We start from the raw sequence: 18658 nt of genomic DNA, 5'->3' as shown, positions 1-18658 counted from the left end.
GGGCTTCACAACAATTGGGCTATTTTACCGCCGAAAATAAATGCCCATAAGTCGAGCAAGAAATAATTGGCAAGCCAGGGTAGAATGTATGATACTGCTTTGATTGAGTTGTCCCTGCCGGAGTAATAGATTTGATAAATGGGAGAGACGCGGGGAGGGAAAAAGAGATTTGAAAAAAAAAAAAAAAAAAATAATGATAAACACTCGAGATCTTTGTCCGAAATATTCCATGATTTACCGTAGGCCCCAAGCATCCGCTTTTTGGGAACGAGTTGACTATGAATACAGGAGATGACTGTCGAAGGTGAACGCTGTATGGAAGAGGAGAATCCTGCAGTGACACCAGACTCCATGCTGTATTGCGCTTTCACTTGGATTCAATTCAATTCATGTCAATTAATATCTCACAAACACACCAGAAACCAATCTTGAACGGCCAGAGCTGCTGCCGCTTCCACTACCCGTGCGCTCATCTCTTCTTTTGCTTCTTGCCTCGACGGAGCCCTGACGGGATGTGCTTGCCGTACTGGCTGAACTTGTTCTTGATATGTCTGGTCGTCGATCGCTCGGTGTGCCTGTTCCTCCCATTCTCGACTGGGGATTGCTGGAACTGCTCATCTCTCGTTCTTTGCCTTTGCCCTTGCCCTTGCCCTTGGCGCGGTCTCGAGGGGAGTGTTCTCCGAGGCTTTTCGGACTGTCGCTGGTTGATCTCCTGGGATCCCAGATGGCTCTCGGTTGGTTGTCGTCGTCTTCGTCGTCGTCGTCGTCGTCGTCGACGTCTTCAAGAGATTCTTCTCCCGGCAAGCCGTAGCTGAGGGTCTCTGGCTCAAGAGCAAGAGGACTGGGTCCTCTTCGAGGGCTGTGGGGTCCCACCTCTAATGACAGCCTTTGTTCGGTGGGTGTGTGGGATGCCGATCGGGGTCTGTATGTTTCGTGTGATGTCGATGGACCATATGAAGGAGATCTCTCCGACTGACTCTCATCCATAATCACACGACGGTGATACTGGAGAATGGTTCTGACAAGCCTGCCAGGATTGCCGACGATGACAATCAACCCAATATTCAAAAGGGAACTATATAGGCACACAATGACTAATGCCTGAACAACAACATGCGACTCCAAAAAGTGCCAGTGGTTTGCTGATGAATCCTCGAGCCTCGATTCAGTCAATCAATGGTGTGTTTTCTTCGTTTCCATGGGCACAGCCTGGCTTGAATGCAGCAAAAGCACGGGGGCGTCGTATCCAGTGCGTATTAGAAGATTCCGAATCACCCACTGGCTTTTTTCCCTCACCTCAGCTTCAATTGACACCTCTCTATCGACCAGTTGGCTTCATGCCCCCTTCCCAAAAGTTCCAGAGAGAAACAAGCGAGATGTCATAATTATACTACTGGGTCTGCAAGCATGGTTTGAGCACGAGCATTTTTTTGACCTCAATCTACCTCGAAAGCGCCACTGGCTACTGGTGGGTGGGATAACCCAACTCCAGCACCTAATTAATAGAGTCATTGAGGTGACCAATCGTGGAAATTTCCTTATTGCACAGATTGCAGGGGGGGTCTTTTGTTGGTCATGCACAGATCTGGCGTTACATCGTTATCGGCTGGCAAATCACTCCAAAAAGAGCCCTTTGACAAGAAAAAGGGCCCAATGTTTGGTTCAAATCTGTGACCGTCGACTCATGGACTCATGGGCTCATACGTTTTACGGGCCAACATCTAGGCTTCCGAATTGTGTCATGTCCCTCACCCCTGGGAGACCCGTCGGCTCAGTTCTTCGAGAGGGGATTGGTGGATGCCGCAAACGACGGTCGAAAAGGAGGGTTAGGTCGGAAAAAAGCTATGGAGGACTCTGGAGTCTGTAGCCCCTAAACGACACCGCCTTGCCGGGAAAATGCACGTCAACAAGCCATTAACTTGGGACAAGATCCATCCCGGCCCGATCTTTCACGAGTTAGCCGATCAAAGCACGGTGTTGCCTGCACCCGAGGGCCCCTTGATGCCTTGAGTCAGATGACCGATGACCCCAGGAAAAAGTCTCAAGCAGCTTACTCATTTCACTCAGGCTCGAACGTGTCATAGCCACAATTATGAGCAATCCGAATTACTCGAGATACCCAGGATGAAGCAAAGGCCTTTGATGCACGCGCCCTTTCCGATGGCTCGAGCTACCTTGTCTACGGCCGACAATGACCTCAGTTCAGCTCGTTGCATTGCGTATTTGAGTGTCTGCCTGGTTCGCCTTCAAATCTGTTGCCCAGTTCGCCCGTTGGACTTTATCTTTGTTTAGCCCCGACACCACCCGCAGTAGTGACTGTCATCCATCCTCTTTACAGAACTCGACAATAACTTGTCCGGACTTCGAAATTCTGGGTGTGTGTTTCCTGTATGAAATGATTTTCGATCCTACGTGCCGTCGCCTGGTGCATGGCTTTCTTTGGATAATAACGTTTCCACCACACCCACGCTTGGTCAATAACGGCAGTGGGCTGTCTGCCTTGCCGTGAATAAAAAAAAATCACTCGTCCTGAGAAGACAGCCAACCATGTCACAGAGCTTCTTTTAGCATTTCAAGCTCTGGAGAAAGACCCGCGCTGATCATTGTCGCGAAATTTACTCCTCTGGGCCTAAAGCCTTTTAGAAACGACCGTCAACCCCCTCTTTTCTCTATCCCGCAACTCGTGGGGCGGCGTCAAGAGCGGGCTTTTGTCCACCGACGAACCAATCTGTTCGAAAATTTCTATTTCAACCTTGATATCCATGCCTCCATTGCCTGTTCGAGCAAAGGTCAACAGAGAGAAGCCGTTTTGTCAACTGCCTAGACCGCGTAATTGATAAGCGGGTTTTCTTAACAATCAAGAAAGGTCGAGACCCAAGTGTCTTTTCAGTGGGGCCCTCGGGCAAGGAGGAGGGAAGGATAGCCTAAAAATAGGGCTCCCCTTGGATCAAAATTCGACACGGATCTCGACTTCATATCACCCGTCAAGTCCTGACCAACCCAATACCTTAGATATGCGGCAGCCTGTACTTGTCCTTTTGAGTAAGTCCTAGTGGTATACAAGCAACTTTCGGCCCCATTCCACTCCTCTGTCATACCCTTCTTGTCATTGTGGATTCGGCTATTGACCGAATGTGGAGAAGTTTCAGAACCTATCGATCTGTCTGTATCAAATTGCCTTGATTAAGACGGATGGCCACTCCCCTGCAGCGGAGAAAAGCTGCAGCATTTCGTTGACCGGTCTCTTCCTTCCCCTCCTCTCGCCACTGTCCTCGAATCCATACCGATTTCGACCTGGAGCATCTTGTCTACTATTTTTGGAGCCAAGACTCTTTACCGGCAGCTGTCTTGACAGAAAGCACCCTCTTCAACCTCTTCCTCGATGATCCCCTCTTCAAATCCTATCTGAAAACGAGATTAGGTCGCTCCACTCTCACTCGCTTCACAACAGATTCCTATCGCTATCTATTCGGGTGATGTTGGGGTATTGGGGTCTTCAGTCTGCCCTGTAACCGGTTGGGTATCGACTGGCCAACTTCCCCCTGTGATTTGATGCTAGGCGAGGCGAAGGGAAAAGTTGGAGAGAAAAGCTATTTTTCGATCCTCCCAGCAGCACTCAACGAAGTCGTCCATCCGTCGGCAAATGCCATCCTATCGTGGGTCCACTTTTGAGGTGAAAGAGAACAATTGGGGGATATCTGAAGGCCATCAGGACGACCAAAGAGGTGTACGCATCAAGTTGCTGTTCTACCATTGGGAACTGGACACAGGCGGGTTCGTCAACCATGCTTCCATATCTAACAGTCATGTCTTTTTCTATTCTAAGCCCTTCAAGACATCCCCTCTTGGCAACCCTCCTCTCCTTATTGCACTCAACGACTCATCACGAAGTCGGGATTGAGGCCAAGAATATCCTACCGATATCACAAGATCCCCGGCTTGCTTTGCTATCACGTGAAGATCCTCAGACCAGACGAGGGCATAATGGGACATGCGTAGGTCCCAAGACATAAAGCCAAACCTCAAAGGGCTCTATAGCCATGAACGATCAATCCTGGATTGTTTGACAAGAATCGCACTATGACCATCGCCCCCAACTGAACTTTCTTGAAACGGCCCTTGTGCCGTACTCGCCCTCCCAGCATGCTACTACTAAGTCAGAACGTGTACTTGACGTTCTTTTCCTAGCAAGGGAAAGTCTGTAAGGGAAAGAGACCAAGAGCTCAGCGGGAGACGTTTATACGGATCTGGAAACATGGGTATCTAAGGATCTTATTTGGATCTTGGCCCAAATTGGATATTCAGAATAGGCATACGAGAAAGGTTGATACTAGCATCAAGATATTACAAGGCTAAGAAATGGAACAACAATAATGCTATGGCGTTGAATACCAGTATTAAACAATCGGGCACAAAATTCAGTCCATTCATATAGGAATTCTCATGCACCATGCCACGCCACGCCATGCTATGCCAACCGGTCGTGTATACAATGACTGGTCCTTGCCGCCCCAATCTATGTCAGAACAAGTTGATGATGCGATCATGAACTAATACCAATACCAATAACAACATCAAAAGTCCGGTGCTCAATGCTCAACGGCTTGATGCTTGTCGCAACCAACCTTCCAACATCATCACTTGCTTGAAAAAATGCCCAAGATCATAAAGGACCGGCTAGATTTCATCCCGCCCATTCTCCTGTATACTCTTCGCGTGCATAAATATCGCACAGTTATAGTCAGTCCCCCAACACCGAACCGTGTTTCTCGTGGCACGTTATCAAAACTGCTCCATAAACCCTCTTCTGACAGTCCACATCCTCCCTCTCTTCCCGTAAATATACATGGGAATCGCGGTCAGTAGACACGCAATCTGAATCCCACCAATTGCCAGAAAAGTAGACTTTGGTCCGTCATCCTCTAACCAATTGGCAAAGAACAAACTGAACACCAGTCCATGGAAGATATTCTTGCTAAAGTTCAACGTCACCAGCGCCTCGCCTGCGTATTGTCTGTAACTGTCGACACAGAAAGTAATCGATGTGGTGCTGCCGAGCGAACAACCGAAGGAAATAACGCCAAAGAAGATCGTCGGGACGATCCACATGTCTTTCTCTTCCGCAGACCAGCCGAAGCCCATGAGCCCGATTGCCGTGCTGATGGCGACGGGGATGGCCATGACCAGGCGAAACTCGGGTTCGTAGACACCACCGTTTCGACGCGCCATGAATCGAACGATGATGTCGGAGACTTTGCCGGCGACGGCGGTACCCAGAATGCCTCCGACAAAGGGAGACAAGTAGACCAAACCGGCTCCCAAGGCGGAAAAGTGGTAGCTGTCGCTGTTTCGGTAGATGTGGGAAATCGCTTCGGATAGCACAATTAACCAGCCGACAGAGAGGGAATAAACGAGCGTTGACCATAGTACACTCGGGTATACAAACAGGATAAAAGGCCGGAGAGCCACCAGGAACCAGTTCGCTCGTGATAACCTTCCATTCCATGGTCGGAGGGTCTCGATATATGATTTCGGAGGGGAGTGTCTTAGGTTTGTGGTGTAACGGACCAATTTCGGATTCAAATTAGTCTCGTCGATACTCCGGTTACTCTCTAAATCATTTGGAGTATGAATATCGCTGTGTACCGTCGGAGGAGTTTCAACTTTGGGCACGTCACCGTTCTGCAGCTGTGACCTTGTAGACTGTCCTCTAGAATCGGTGTGATGGTCGAGGTCGTCACAGCCCTTTTCGAGTTCGACGTAGTATGGAGAGTTGAGACTGTGGAGATGTGGAATTGTTGGATCGGAATCGACCGAATCTGCTCCGGGATTCTGGAAGGCAGGAGGAGGGGGCATGACGATTGCAGGGATTTTCCTTTGTTTGCCATCAATGGTCCCATCCCACGGGGCGGAATATGTGCTGATATCTGGTGGAGGTGGCACAGCAAGTCCTGTTGGCTTGGGTCCTTTTGGAGGAGGACTTGATTCGGAAGATTTGGGTCGGTCAACGGTGGAAGCCGTCTCCTCTCCCGACGGCTTTGTCGGCTTCTCATCAGTCGTTCCGTCTGTTGATAGGTGTTCACTCTTGGGTTGCTCGAGATGATCCTGTGTTGCAATTTCCGGGGTGGGAGACCGGTCCGATTGCTTCTCATCATCACCACTTCCCATAGCGTCTTCAAATCTCGCGTGTGCATTCTGTTCATGCAACATATGTTGTCGAGGAGTCATAGCCTTCACAATGGCTGCCTCTATGGCTGCCGGATCTGCCATAGGATTCTGAGGAAGATTTGATTTGGTGTGATGCAGAGGATTATAAATTAGACTCGAGAAGCTTCGACGAACGGCTGGTCGTCTTGATTTAGGTCTCGGAGTTCGATCCCAAAAGGTCTCGGGGACGAAGAGGAACAAGATGCATAAGCCAAATCCTACTATGATGGCCACCACCCTGAACATGTTAGCGTTGGAGCACAAGAGTTGGGAGGAATATATATATACTCACCAAAACACCCATCTCCAGCCTTTTGCTTGGATGATAGCCGCGCTCACCAATGGGACCAAATTCTTCCCACCAAGCAGAAGAAGCGTGTAAATTCCCACACGAAAAGCCCTCTCGTGAAGAAAAAAGATTTCGGCAATGGTGGCGGAGGGCAAACACTCGACAGGGCTAACAGATATACCCTGAAAGACTCGGGCGGTTGCCAACTGGGCGTAGCTAGGGGCTAAAGCACACCAAACAGACGTCAGGATAAACATGATGGCGGACGCCAAGTAGACAGGTCGTTTACCCCAGAGAATGGCTGTGGGTGAGAAGACGACACTACCAACCCCTAAGCCCATCATGTAGAGACCCGTGGTCAAAGCTACTCTTGAATAGGCGACGTGATAAGATTCTGCCACGTTATGGAAACCTGCCGCCAATATAGGAGTCATTCCTCCGCCGAGCATACAGTAGAAACCCAGCGACAGCAAGGCACAATCTCTTCTCCAAGCCGGCCAATTGAGGGGGTCATTCATCGAGTCATCGGGCTGCGGGTCTAGTATCAGTTGACCATCTTTTGTCCTTTTCTTGGGGGCCGAAGTAGAACGTCTTGGAGAGAGAGGCTGGGGAGGCATAGAGGAACTACTCCTCCGAGCATGTTGGTGTTCGAGGCCGAGGGGCTCATTGCGGTTCGCAGAGAGTAGGAGGACGGTGCCCGGGACTTCTTCGGTCTCCTTGTCATTCAAGATACCCAGAGTCCATTTTTCTATACGGGGTTTGGAATTTTCCTTGAGAGAAGGATCCGAGGAGGTCTGAGGGGCGCTAGATACTCTTCTGGCATGGCGGCGGGAGTGGCTACCTCGATTGGCAGATTCTTGAGCAATGGCCTCATTTCGGGTTGTAGTGGAACGACCGCGTGCGGCGGGAGGGTTAGGAGCCATAAAGAGCTCCAACGAGAGAGCAAGGATAGGTCAGGTATTGGGGTCAGTGTCAGAGTGAATCCATTTGACCGCAGGAAGGAGGAAGGCAGCGGATGGTGGCGGGGAAGGGTACGAGGGATCTAAGAGAATGATGCCCAGGATGGAGCACCTGAAGGAATGCAAAGGGGTGATGAATTATAAGAGGAAGTAAAGAATAACAATGCCGACGTGTGGATATGAATAGCATAGAACGAGGATGTGTAGAGGATGTGTGAGTGTTATATACGTCTTGTGCGAGATGGGAACGGGAGACGGTGGATGTTGGCGGGGGAGGGTTGCGGACTAGGTTCAGGTTACTGGTCAGGCTCAGCCTGAGGGCTGGAGGGGTCGAGGTGTGGTGGTTCAGCCCATCAGCAATCAGTTCAAAGTCGCCCGCTGCAAATGGCAGTGGTAATACTACAGTAGTCTACCCGCAAGCCTGGTGGCCAAGGCGTGAGGCTTGCGGGATTCTTTGGAAGTCGTAGATCCTAGAAGAAAGGGGGAGGGAGAAGAGACGCGACCAAGAGTCGCAATACAGAACTAGAAGGATGCTTCGGCTGCGGGCATCTCCCTCAATTCTATCACCGCAGTTTGACAATTTTGGTTGACTTGACGCAGCAGTTTTGATGCATTAGATGCATTTACGACAAAGAGGCATCACGTCACCGTGCAGATGGCCTTGCAACTATTGTACAGTATCCATCTGACTATGTTTCAGCCCATGCAATCTCTATATCATCGTCTCGCTTGGCTCAAATCATGTGCAAATCATGGGTCCCCGAGATCTCCTTCACGCAGTGAGCATTCCCTGGCATCATTGCTACGCGATCTGCTGACCAACTCCATCCATCAATCATCTCTCCTACACCGGCCGACGATCGCTTCTCCGCTATCCACCTTCCTCCTCCACATACTCCTTCTGATTCTCACCCCCCTCCGCCGCAAAACCTCATCAGATGACCCAGACCATGAGAACAAACTGGCCATTTGCACACGTACTGCACAACTTCACCACCACACCGCATGTACTCGGTATATGAAGATTATTTTCTGCACAACACGATAAGGTGTCACGGGCCTGCGGCCTCAACTCATGTCCTGTCATTTCTAAACGAGAAAAACAATCAAATATCTAATCCAAGACACATGATAGTGCACATACCGTACCAACACAACAAGTCATCATATCGTAAAATGGCCATACATGAGAAGAAACAGGAGAATGCCTCTCTCCTCGCTCTCTTTTCAAAAATGCAAATCTCGCTCCGGCATGCGATGAAAAAGGTCTAGCCTTTCTCCGGCCCGTATCTTCTGACCATATACCCACCTTTATCGACCCGATGGCATATGGCATTTATCCACGTCGGGCCCCAAAAAGACCCAATCCGAGAGATGTCTCGTTTTCTTTGCCACTGCCATTGTCCAAAACTTCCCATACTCGGGGCTTCCAATCCCCCACCACCCCTTTTCCTTCTTTGACCATTTGCAGACCTTCTCCCATGTCGTGTACCTGCACCGATCCCATCATGTTGACACTGCCGAACAAGTATTTGAGCCGAACGTCTTGCATCTTGTCTTTCAGCATCTTTGCACTCATCATCCGGACTTCCTCACTGACTTCGTCCACAATGGTGGCAATCACATCCAATGTAAAATCAATTGCTCGTTTTGCCTTTTGTTGCTCTTCTTTGCTTGTTGAACTGTTGCTCGCCGAAGCTATCGCGGGGTGGGTGGCAATCATGGCCAGTCGCACTAGGAGCTGAACTTGTTCCGATTGCACCTTTTTCAGGCTGGGCCCGTCGCCTCCGACAGAAATCAATCCCGGACGTTGCAAACACACCATTTGTAGCATGTATTGGAGATAGTCTAGCATCACCCCATGGAAAGGGCCCGACACGTTTTCCGATGTATTGACGATGGGGCTCGATGTCACAGACATCATCTGTGCTGGAAACATATTCGTTGCAGGCGTGGAAAGTCCAGGGATTGCTGTACAAGTAGGCGTGGAAGTTGCTGCGGGCGGGGGATTTCCGAGAGACTTGACATGCTGAGATAATTTATCGATCAAATGGGACAGCAACCCGGGAAGCGGCGTGGTCGAGCTCGAACATACCCAAAAAGCTCGCTCGACAATGGACGACAGCTGGTGAACATCGCTGGGAAACACTGCGGTCAATGGGCTCGTCACCTTGCTCGGGGGAAATTTCGGTAAAGCTTCCAAGAATTCATTCTCCACCTTATGTCGCAGTCGGTTGGCCACTTCATACCCAACGGCTTGTAGCAATTGGGAGAAACGCCCATCTCCTCTGTGACCCCGGCCCGTCTCATGTATCATTTGCTCCAGCGTCTCCCCAAGAACTTCGACCAGTTGATCCTGATCCTCAGCGGACGCCTTTTCCACTCCCAACCGCGAAGCGAGCCAAAATCTCAACTGAACATAGCGGTGCGAGAAGATGTTGATTGAGCCGAGCAGTGGTCGGAGATTGTCACCACGGATGCCTCCCTCGCAGTGGAGTAAACGATCGAGTGCTTTCATCGACCACTCTTCGGCACGATCAGACATGGAGGAAGAGGAAAGAGTGCTATCATTGACCAGGAAAGAAAGTAGACGCCTTCCGAATGGCTCCAACTGTGTTGCCAGGCCAGCCTCACAGAGAACTTCTAAAGCGATCCGAGGTTCTCGCCGTGAATGTTCGAGCCATTTAGTCCGCACCTGATATAAGACCGGGTCAGTCTTTGATTCACGGTCTAGAGCAAGTATGTGCCGTAACATAGAGGTAATTGCCTTGCATTGTCGGAGCCCAGACTTAGATGTCCTGACTGCTTCAAATAAACCTGCACACGTCATGCACCCCGTCCCGATGAGGGCTTGGAAAAGAGAGGCGCCGAAATCGCCATCCAGAAATGGACTCAACCGTGATACCCATTGTTGGATCAGGAGGTCGGCTTGGGTTTTTCGGCAGAGTCGAAGCCGACTCAGCAGCTGGCAGAATGACAGGATGGTTTGAGAATCATCTCCAAAGTGTTGCTGCTTCTCAATGCGCTCCGCCAAGACCGTGAAGAGGCCGTTCATGGTTTGCTCATTCATGTTGGGCTCCGATTGAAGAATTGCCTCAAAATCTTCCACAAAGGTCGCTCCCGCTTGTTGAAGGGACTCGGCAATTCCATCGCTGTATGGGGAACAGGCTGCGACAGCGCGTCCGCGATCGCCTCGGACTAGATCTTGCTGCAACAATTTGATTGTTGGTGCTTTGACGGGGAATGACGTGCACAGGTCAAGAAGGGTGGTTGTGAGGAGCGGCATGGTTGGCTTGGTAGACCGCCAGCTTAGATAAGTTTGGCAAACTCGCTTCTGGAGAACGTCCAGTGCGCCCATGGCTGAAAACGTGTCTGCGTGAAAATGAATCGTTGACACTAGAGCGGCAGCAAGGTCGTCATCTTGTGCACCGCATAAGATTCCAACCACGTCGGCGAGGACAGCTTCATCCTCCAGGCACTCAAGAATGTGGCGGATAAAGGAAAATTGTTCAACGCTGAACAGATTGGAACCAAGAGGCGCTGGCGTAGTGAGGGTGCCAGACATACTCAGGGCCGCGGCTTCGGCGACTCTTGATCGCAACCACATGGATATCTTCGATCTGACCGTCCAGGGCAGTGACACAAAGTGTGGTTCGGGGCTGGTTTGCTCCTGAGATCTGGAGCTCGAACGCGACTTTGCTAACTTTTCCTCAAGGTACTGGACACATCGTCGGAAGAGGCTTTCTTCCACCTGTGGGTCCAATCCAGAGCGTCGAAGAAGCGAATTGCGCAGGTTTAGAACGTGATCCTCGACATTCTGTAGAGACAGGTCCAGCAAGAGCTGACTGGGATCAGAGTTTCCCTGATGTTGATTCACTCTGCCAGTCCCAGTCAACGAATCCAAGTCAATCCCGACGCTTCCCCTCTTCGGCAGACCGCGAACCATAAGCCACTGGAGGTATTTACTTAAAGGAAAGCAATTCGATCTCGACAGGTGGGCCGCCAGGTGTTTCAAACAATCAATATCCACAGTCGTCCTCTTCTCCCTACAGGCGGAAAGATAGTTGAGTATAACCGTGTCGACGTCGTGACCATACCGTTGCCAGCGTTTAATTAAGCGAGTAAAGAGATAGATCCGCGTCCGAGATTGTCGGAATCGTGTACAAGCCCACTCGAGACATGAAAAGATGAGGCGAGGGATGTCGGGGTACGCCGAAGCAAGGCTGTCGGTAAGAACTTCCAGATTGAAGGGAACCCGGGCAGCATCTAGAATATCAACGATAGCCTGATCCGGTGCACGTTTCGCCGAGAACTCTTGCTTATTGAAGCCCATCGTCCTTCCATTGATGTGATTGAGACGGTCGAGAATCTGGTGTTCTTGTGGGCTTGAGGTGTCGAGACACGATTGTACTACCGGGACGATGTCGGGCCACCTGTCTGGCATGAGAAAGGTTACGGGGCGGTAGAGGAGGAGGCTCCGAATTGCCTGATGCAGTCTCAGCCTGAGAGGAGCCATCATTTGGTCGGTTGATTTGGCGAGTAACTGATACTTGCCGATCAATGCTTCGGCCAGTTTTCTGCCTCTCCTGCGATAGTGACTCAAGTCCTGTTTGTAGATGTGAATGACCATGAGCCAGAAAGGCGTTTGATCCGGGTCGGCCGAGGTCAGGGATCGTACAATCCAGTCCAAGTAGTGATCCCGATCCAGGAGGTTCTCGAGGTAGAGTCGTGTGGTAAGACGAAGTGCATACTGGATGTTGGATCTCCATTCCGGGTTGTTGCTTTGTCCTAGATAGGTTTCCACAAACTGCTCCACATTGTCGGTCCATTCGCGGAGCCATTTGCTCTCGGTCCCGACCGCTACGGCCGGAGTGGTGCCTTTCCTTTTCAATGTTCGAATTTCGTTGGCACAGACACACTTTGCGAACCAAATCGCACGGCTCAAGGGTACGGAACTTTGCAAGCATTGGTCCAAGAGAATTTGGCCCCGGATACCCTGTGGAATGGTCCGACTTAGCCTCCTTAACGGGACATCCGCATTGGCTAAATCGGAAATCCAGGACTTTCGTTTTGCTTCGGTTAAAGTGACTCGAGGAGGGGGCTTGAAGGTCGATACCGAACTGATGAGTCCATGCCGGTTCTTTTGGTCTAGAACGAGGGAAAACAGGATCGACAAATTGTCCACTCCAGACTTGTGCTTGAGAGCATTGTAGAGCGGTACTCGCGCTGTGTTCAACTCTTTCTCCGTTGGATTTGGAGGTTTATCAAAATAGCCCTGCTTCACATTGATGTCGCTCAGGATATCCTCGGGGTGTTTCCCAGTCCAGGGAAAGAAACCTGCGGGCTTCTTTGAGACGAACTGGGGCGCTGATGTGGGAACTTCCAATGAATCCGGAGTATTGGGGACAGGGAGATTGACACGGGATCTGTGTGTGGGCTTCGAATCGTCTGTGGATTTTGAATGTTGTAGGAGACGCCACGGACGAGCTGGAAGGTCCGGCGCCTCGTCTTGGCTCCATTTTCCCTCCTCGTTCTTGTCCGGCGGTTTGGGAAGTCGTCGAAATAGTGCTGATGGCTTGACCAAACGTAAGTGAGGAGTTTTATTGACCTGTGGCGCGTTCGGTGTGGTTGAAGTTCTGGGGCCAGTATTACTCCCGGAGGCCTGGTTTGCAGATGTATCACCCTCGACCTTCCGCCTCTTTGCTGGTCTGTCTTCTCCAGATTCTCCTACGTGCGTCTGTAGGGGGGGCGGTTTCCTATCGATCGGGGACAGGACATTGCTCATGGACCGATTAAGTGAAGGCCGGAGTGAGTCGGGAGGATGCCGTAACGATGGAGGCCGCGGTTCGGCCGGAACGTTAGATGTCATGACCTGACCATCTTGACCGGTCAGTCTGGACAGCAAGAGCCAGAACAAGCTTCACGCAGGAGGCGCTGGAAGGCTTCGGCTCCAATCTAGAGAATCGAACTTCGAGGTGCTCGGGGAAGAGGCTGACGGCTCGCGGTGCGGAGGTTCGGCACAAAAGGGGACGGTAATCAGCTGGTCAACAGATCCAAAAGAGCCCTCAATATTTTCAATAAATGTCGAGGTACGTTGTCCGTATTAAATGGCGAGTGAAAGTGGTACAAGAGAGTGTATACACAATTAGCAATGGATGAGAAGGATGGTGCGAAGTGGTTAGAGGAGAGTAGGTTTGTTGGAGTCGAGATAGGGTCAAAGGTCTATTAGAGTTGGTGCATTTCGGAACAGGCGAAATGGGAAATGGGGAGCCGGCAGAGCATTGGGCTGCGACGGTTCGGTAGGCTGGACCTCCGTCCTCCACTGGTTCTCGGAGGACCCAGTCGCCAGGCTATCAGACGTTGACAACGCAGCTGGGGATGACGAGAAGACGTGGGAGGATCGGAGACTGGGGGGCTAAATAGATGCCAATGGCCGGTGGTGCGTGGTTGATGGCAAAATGCTTGTGATGGATGTTTGTGCACACCTGGCGTGCTGGTGCCGGGGGCCGTAGTTTTATTGGAGAAATCCAGCAAGTCAAGGTACCGACGAACGCGATGAGTATGATAAGCCCCCTTTTGTGCAGAGTCGGTATTCCGTAATATTGTCGGCTGTAGCTTTGCGACGTGTCGAGATCGGGAAAGGCGAATTGGCCTGAACAGAGGAGAAATGATGAAAGTTGAGATATGGAGGATGCGGATTGCCGAAGGGCTTGAAGCCAGCCCCGAGCAGGGCACCCCGACCCTGCGTCCACGCCTCTCATCTACACATTCATATCTCATCTAAATCTTGGCCAACGCTGCGCCGTTTGAACCTGTGATTGCTTTGCCATCGTTGCCTTGCACCAACACCAGTCTCTGCCATTATTGACCATGACTCTCCCTATCGCAGCTTCAAACGACTTCCACCCGTGTTCGAGGCCGAGCTCCTTTTTTTTTTAAGTCTTGCTGTCGGGTGAAAAGAAAAGCAAAATAGACGAGGGGGGAAAAAGAAAGCAAAAGATCCGAATATTCTTCCGCTGCCACTGGGAAACGCGGAAATCAGCCAGGACACGGCATGTTGACTTGACACTGTTCAATAAGATGTCTTTTGTGCTGCCCACCACCCGTTACGCGAACCTTTGAGTTCTAGGTACGTCCCACTGCCATCACCCAATGCGAGCTGATCATTATTCCCAAAGTTAGTAAGTGCCCGTGCTATTCGCCGCTCGTGCATCAGGCCCTTCAAGCACAGGTAATCCGGTTGGCTTACATTAGCCTGGGCTTCCCGCTGTGGACCCGAATGCCCTTTACAAGTTGACTGCCCTCCGGGACCTCGCTTCGGGATGTCTCAAATAACGTGATCGTCTGCGGCGGCGGTTCCAGAAGCAATCTTGTGCATCTATGGCCTGTCCCACAGGATATCTACTTCCGCAATGTCTTCCTTCGACTGGGAATAATTCCAGACGGGCCTGGTATTAGGACTTTGGGATATCCCTCTCTTGCTCTTTGTCCAATATTTACTCGACACTGAGAGTCAGACGGGAATGGAGGCTGTTTGTCCTTGTCCTATTCAAGTTGTGCTCAGCAACGGTACAATATCTTCGTGAGACCTGACGTCTCTCCACCTCTGCTGCCCCTCAATCCCTACTTTGCCAAATGATTTTCTGATATCTTTGATCGGTTGTCGTGAACGCTTATTTGCTTCACGTGGATGCTAATTCCTCCTATACTACCGTATCGGCTTCTTCTCCCGCTCAATGTTACCGTCGCAGCTGGGGGCAACCTCGTCAGACTGTTCGTCAGCGTCTTTTGTTGCTTTCCAAATGGATATAAGGATTTTGTGGAAATTCGTGCTGCTGTTTGTATTCACCATCTCTATCCTTTGACCGCTCAGGGCCCACCACAACTTGTTACGTGACATCCTACTCTTGAAGCCTGGGAACGTGGTAGGCTCCGGAACGCTGCTTGTTGCGCGAATCTGGCAAATTTGGGACTTGTCATAAGGACTGGACTAATATTATGAAAATGTGATGGCTGTGGCTCTGCTGCCACCGCTCCGCGAGGTAATGGTGCTTATCGAAGGGCGGGCTTCATTGCTACTCATAGACGCGGGACGTGGACCAGTGTTGACTACTATGTCTGCCTGCCTGTAAATTGGTATTAGAGTCAACCGAGGTCCCGTCATGTCCAGTGATTCAGTTGAGAAATGATGACAGAAACCAAGTATTCCTCCTACTGTTTTAGGAGGAGGGGTTTCTGTTGAGAAAGGGGGTTGAGATAGCCGTCGAGGTGACCCGGTGGATATTGCTCGGCGAAGAGTAATCATTCCAGGGCTTTGGCCTGACTTGAACTTTCTCGTGAACCGTCTACTGACAGTTTCCTGAACGGACACAATCGTAGCAAGTCCCCTAGTTGACGCCAATTCAGAAGGGTGCGTCCGTCGTCTTCATCGTCACTTTGGGCTCGCAAGCAACTCAACGAGGCCGAGAACAAAGCAAGGTTGGACGGACGGCAGTGAGCGAGACTTTCGTAGGCTAGGCGAGGAAATAGTATGACCAACTTTTCGGCTCCTGAGTCTACGGTATGACTATCTGAGTCCTGTCGTCCTCCTTTGAGGAAGATGCACCCCGGGGGGAAGGGGTGACGCCACCCATGTCCATGACCTTTTTTTTTTTTATTATTATTTTTTTTTTCATGCTTACGTTGGCCCGATCGCTCTCATCCGCCCTGAAAAGGATGTCTTTGGGGCTGTTATGTGACAAAGGCGGACTCAACTGGGATTCGCTTCAGAGGCCACAAGCCGCACCCAGGGATTTATTCGGCACGTGAATATTGATGGGCATTGTTTGATTTGGTATCTTTGGATCTCGACGATAAGGATAGAAATCGTCCTCGACAATAGAGATGATCTGTTGAGGATTTCAGGCGGAAAGGGAGGAGCATGGTTGGTGGATAGGTCAAAAGTCAGAACCGAACTTCATGCGACCGCTACCGATTGCCTCCTTCCACAAGTAGCCAGTTGATCTTGCCTCTAAAGGTGCATGAGATGATTTAGCCAATCCGAATTTCGGTGCAAGAGCGCTGGGGATCACTCTTCTCTGGGGGCGAAATGCTCGGTGGCATCTGGGCTGAACCGTCTCCTCAGGTCATATCGGGTTACCGGCATCGGACTTAGAAATCTGCTGCTTCTTCGCGTGGACAAAATTCAAATATCGGGTCGAAATCAGGAGTCTCATGTTAGTCTGCGGCCATCGAAAGCGGCGCCGTCTTGAAAGACGAGGCCAACTTGTCTTCTAGGCCAGTCCAAGTAACGAGCCCAGATAGGGTCAAGAAGGCCCGACACATCAACCACCAAGCTGTATGCCCATCCGGTTGCCCACCAATGGTGATCCATACAACGGAACATGGCGGCCCAATGTGCAAATATGGCCAGGGCCATGGGTCTGCCTTGTCTGAGACAGTGGATAAATGATGGTGGAGACATGACCAGCCACGAGAAAATATGGCCATCCCATTCGACCACAGATCGGCATCTAGAGATGTCGCGTAGTTGTTCTAATTGCTCGAGACACAGCGCTTGCACGATTGCGTCGTCTTCATCTTCTCGAGGCGGTGTCAATCGAGGGTCTTGGGAGGCTTGGGCGAGTATGTCGAAGGCTTCCGTGACATCAGCAGAATGTGGAGGCAGGTCTTCGGACCGAGGATAGCGCAACAGTTCTTCAATATCGCCTTGAAGCCAGGTGTCGGTCTCTCTAATCACCGCATATATACCTCGAAGAATCATTATGATCTCGATGAAATCAGCCGTCGGTGAATGCATCGGAAGTGTAATTCCGGGGGAATTTTCGCCGTGGCTGAATTCAAGCTTGACACTATTCAACCCTTCAGGTAGGCGCTTGGATGCGAAGGCCCATACGGTAAGAAGTAGAGACACGGAGAATAGGGCGATGCCGTTATCTTGATTTGGCTTGCTGACGGCTGGAATGTACCCGGCGAGAGCGGCATTCTGGTGAGCCAATGCTACTTTGGAATACTCGGCGTAGGCCTCAGAGGTCTTGGGCTGCAATGTGGCTTTATGAAGGGCCGAGGTAGCCATCAGACCGTGCAGAAGATAGTCATGGCGCAAGGCCTCTGCAAATATGGTGTCTCGCCACACCGTATGGGTGGCCAGCCTCGACGACATGGTCATATAGGTCCGAGTCGAGTAGTGCTGGATCAGCTCTAGGTCCAAGAGATCGAACTGTTTGGCACCGCGCGAAGGCTCCTTGCCTGCCACGAGGCTAGATTGTGGCGTAAATTTCGGCAGCCCTCCATGGCGTGGTTGGTCTGGATCGGACGGCGCGTACTCGAGGCTCTTGGGAGTGGACGTATCGTAGTTGGACGAGTTTCCGGACGGGTTTGGAAAGATTTCAGAGCCGTCTTCTAGAAAGGAACAGGGGATTTGTCGCTTGACACAGCGCAGGCATTGCGGGCTTGATTCATCGCACTGAGGTACACCATTCATAGTCAGAGCCCAGTAAGACCGGAGGACGATGGAAAGGCTGAGCAATGAACGATGCTCGACCAACGGAAACTCTCCAATAACCGAGATGGCCGGGGGGAATCCCCTAATTACGGAGAATAGAGGCAGTAATAGTAGGGTGCAAACTAACCTTGACTCTCCGGGCCTTGCATTGTCTGCAACCGTGATGGGACTTGGTATGCGACCGGCGGGAAGGCATTGCTTGTGCTTGATGCCGGGTTGTGAGCGCCGGATCATATTATAAAGATAAAAACTAGGCCCAAGGGCGAGGGCCGTGTCAGTTTTGGGATCTTTTCACGCATTCGTACCTCCGAGTCCGTATAAACTCATGACGGCTTGGCGGTTCGTGTTCGGAAACTCGCGGGCCGCATGCCAGAGCCTCGCCGTTGCCTCTACCATCGCCATCGTCAGCAGTGAGCATCAGCAACAGCATCGTCATGGACACCGTCCAACGAGATATATATGCATCAACAGACAGATCCACAAAACGATCTCCGCCCGATTCAGGCCCAATTTTTGTTCGGTATTAGCCTCCAACGTCATCGTGCAGGTGAAGTAAACTGGAGCCTAGACATTCGCTAATATGCCTGCCCTTACTCTGTATCATTCCCTGCCTGGGTGCCTGGGTGCCTTATTGCGATACAATGTCCCCTTCCTTGGGTATTTCTCCATTTCTTCGCCCGATCCTTTCAATCGTCAGCG

The 18658-nt window shown here is 51.0% G+C and overlaps 4 protein-coding genes across 4 annotated transcripts; all 4 read right to left on the bottom strand.

Moving 5' to 3' along the window:
• Nucleotides 1–396: 396 nt before the first annotated feature.
• Z518_08218 (uncharacterized protein) lies at nt 397–987 on the bottom strand (the record flags this gene model as incomplete). The annotated part of the gene is made up of 1 exon (XM_013413961.1): nt 397–987. One exon carries the CDS (start codon nt 985–987, stop codon nt 397–399), a length of 591 nt encoding a protein of 196 aa, XP_013269415.1.
• A 3795-nt stretch (nt 988–4782) lies between these two features.
• On the bottom strand, nt 4783–7419 carry Z518_08217 (uncharacterized protein; the record flags this gene model as incomplete). The annotated part of the gene is made up of 2 exons (XM_013413960.1): nt 4783–6445; nt 6500–7419. The coding sequence occupies 2 exons, from the start codon at nt 7417–7419 to the stop codon at nt 4783–4785; spliced, it is 2583 nt and encodes an 860-aa protein (XP_013269414.1).
• Nucleotides 7420–8791: 1372 nt separating this feature from the next.
• On the bottom strand, nt 8792–13324 carry Z518_08216 (uncharacterized protein; the record flags this gene model as incomplete). The annotated part of the gene is made up of 1 exon (XM_013413959.1): nt 8792–13324. One exon carries the CDS (start codon nt 13322–13324, stop codon nt 8792–8794), a length of 4533 nt encoding a protein of 1510 aa, XP_013269413.1.
• Nucleotides 13325–16666: 3342 nt separating this feature from the next.
• Z518_08215 (uncharacterized protein) lies at nt 16667–17938 on the bottom strand (the record flags this gene model as incomplete). Its single annotated transcript, XM_013413958.1, has 1 exon — nt 16667–17938. One exon carries the CDS (start codon nt 17936–17938, stop codon nt 16667–16669), a length of 1272 nt encoding a protein of 423 aa, XP_013269412.1.
• Nucleotides 17939–18658: the final 720 nt, after the last annotated feature.

Source organism: Rhinocladiella mackenziei (assembly GCF_000835555.1).
Source record: "Rhinocladiella mackenziei CBS 650.93 unplaced genomic scaffold supercont1.6, whole genome shotgun sequence".
Taxonomy (NCBI): domain Eukaryota; kingdom Fungi; phylum Ascomycota; class Eurotiomycetes; order Chaetothyriales; family Herpotrichiellaceae; genus Rhinocladiella; species Rhinocladiella mackenziei.
The sequence above is the reverse complement of the archived record's forward strand: the minus strand, read 5'-3'. Positions and strand labels throughout refer to the sequence as shown.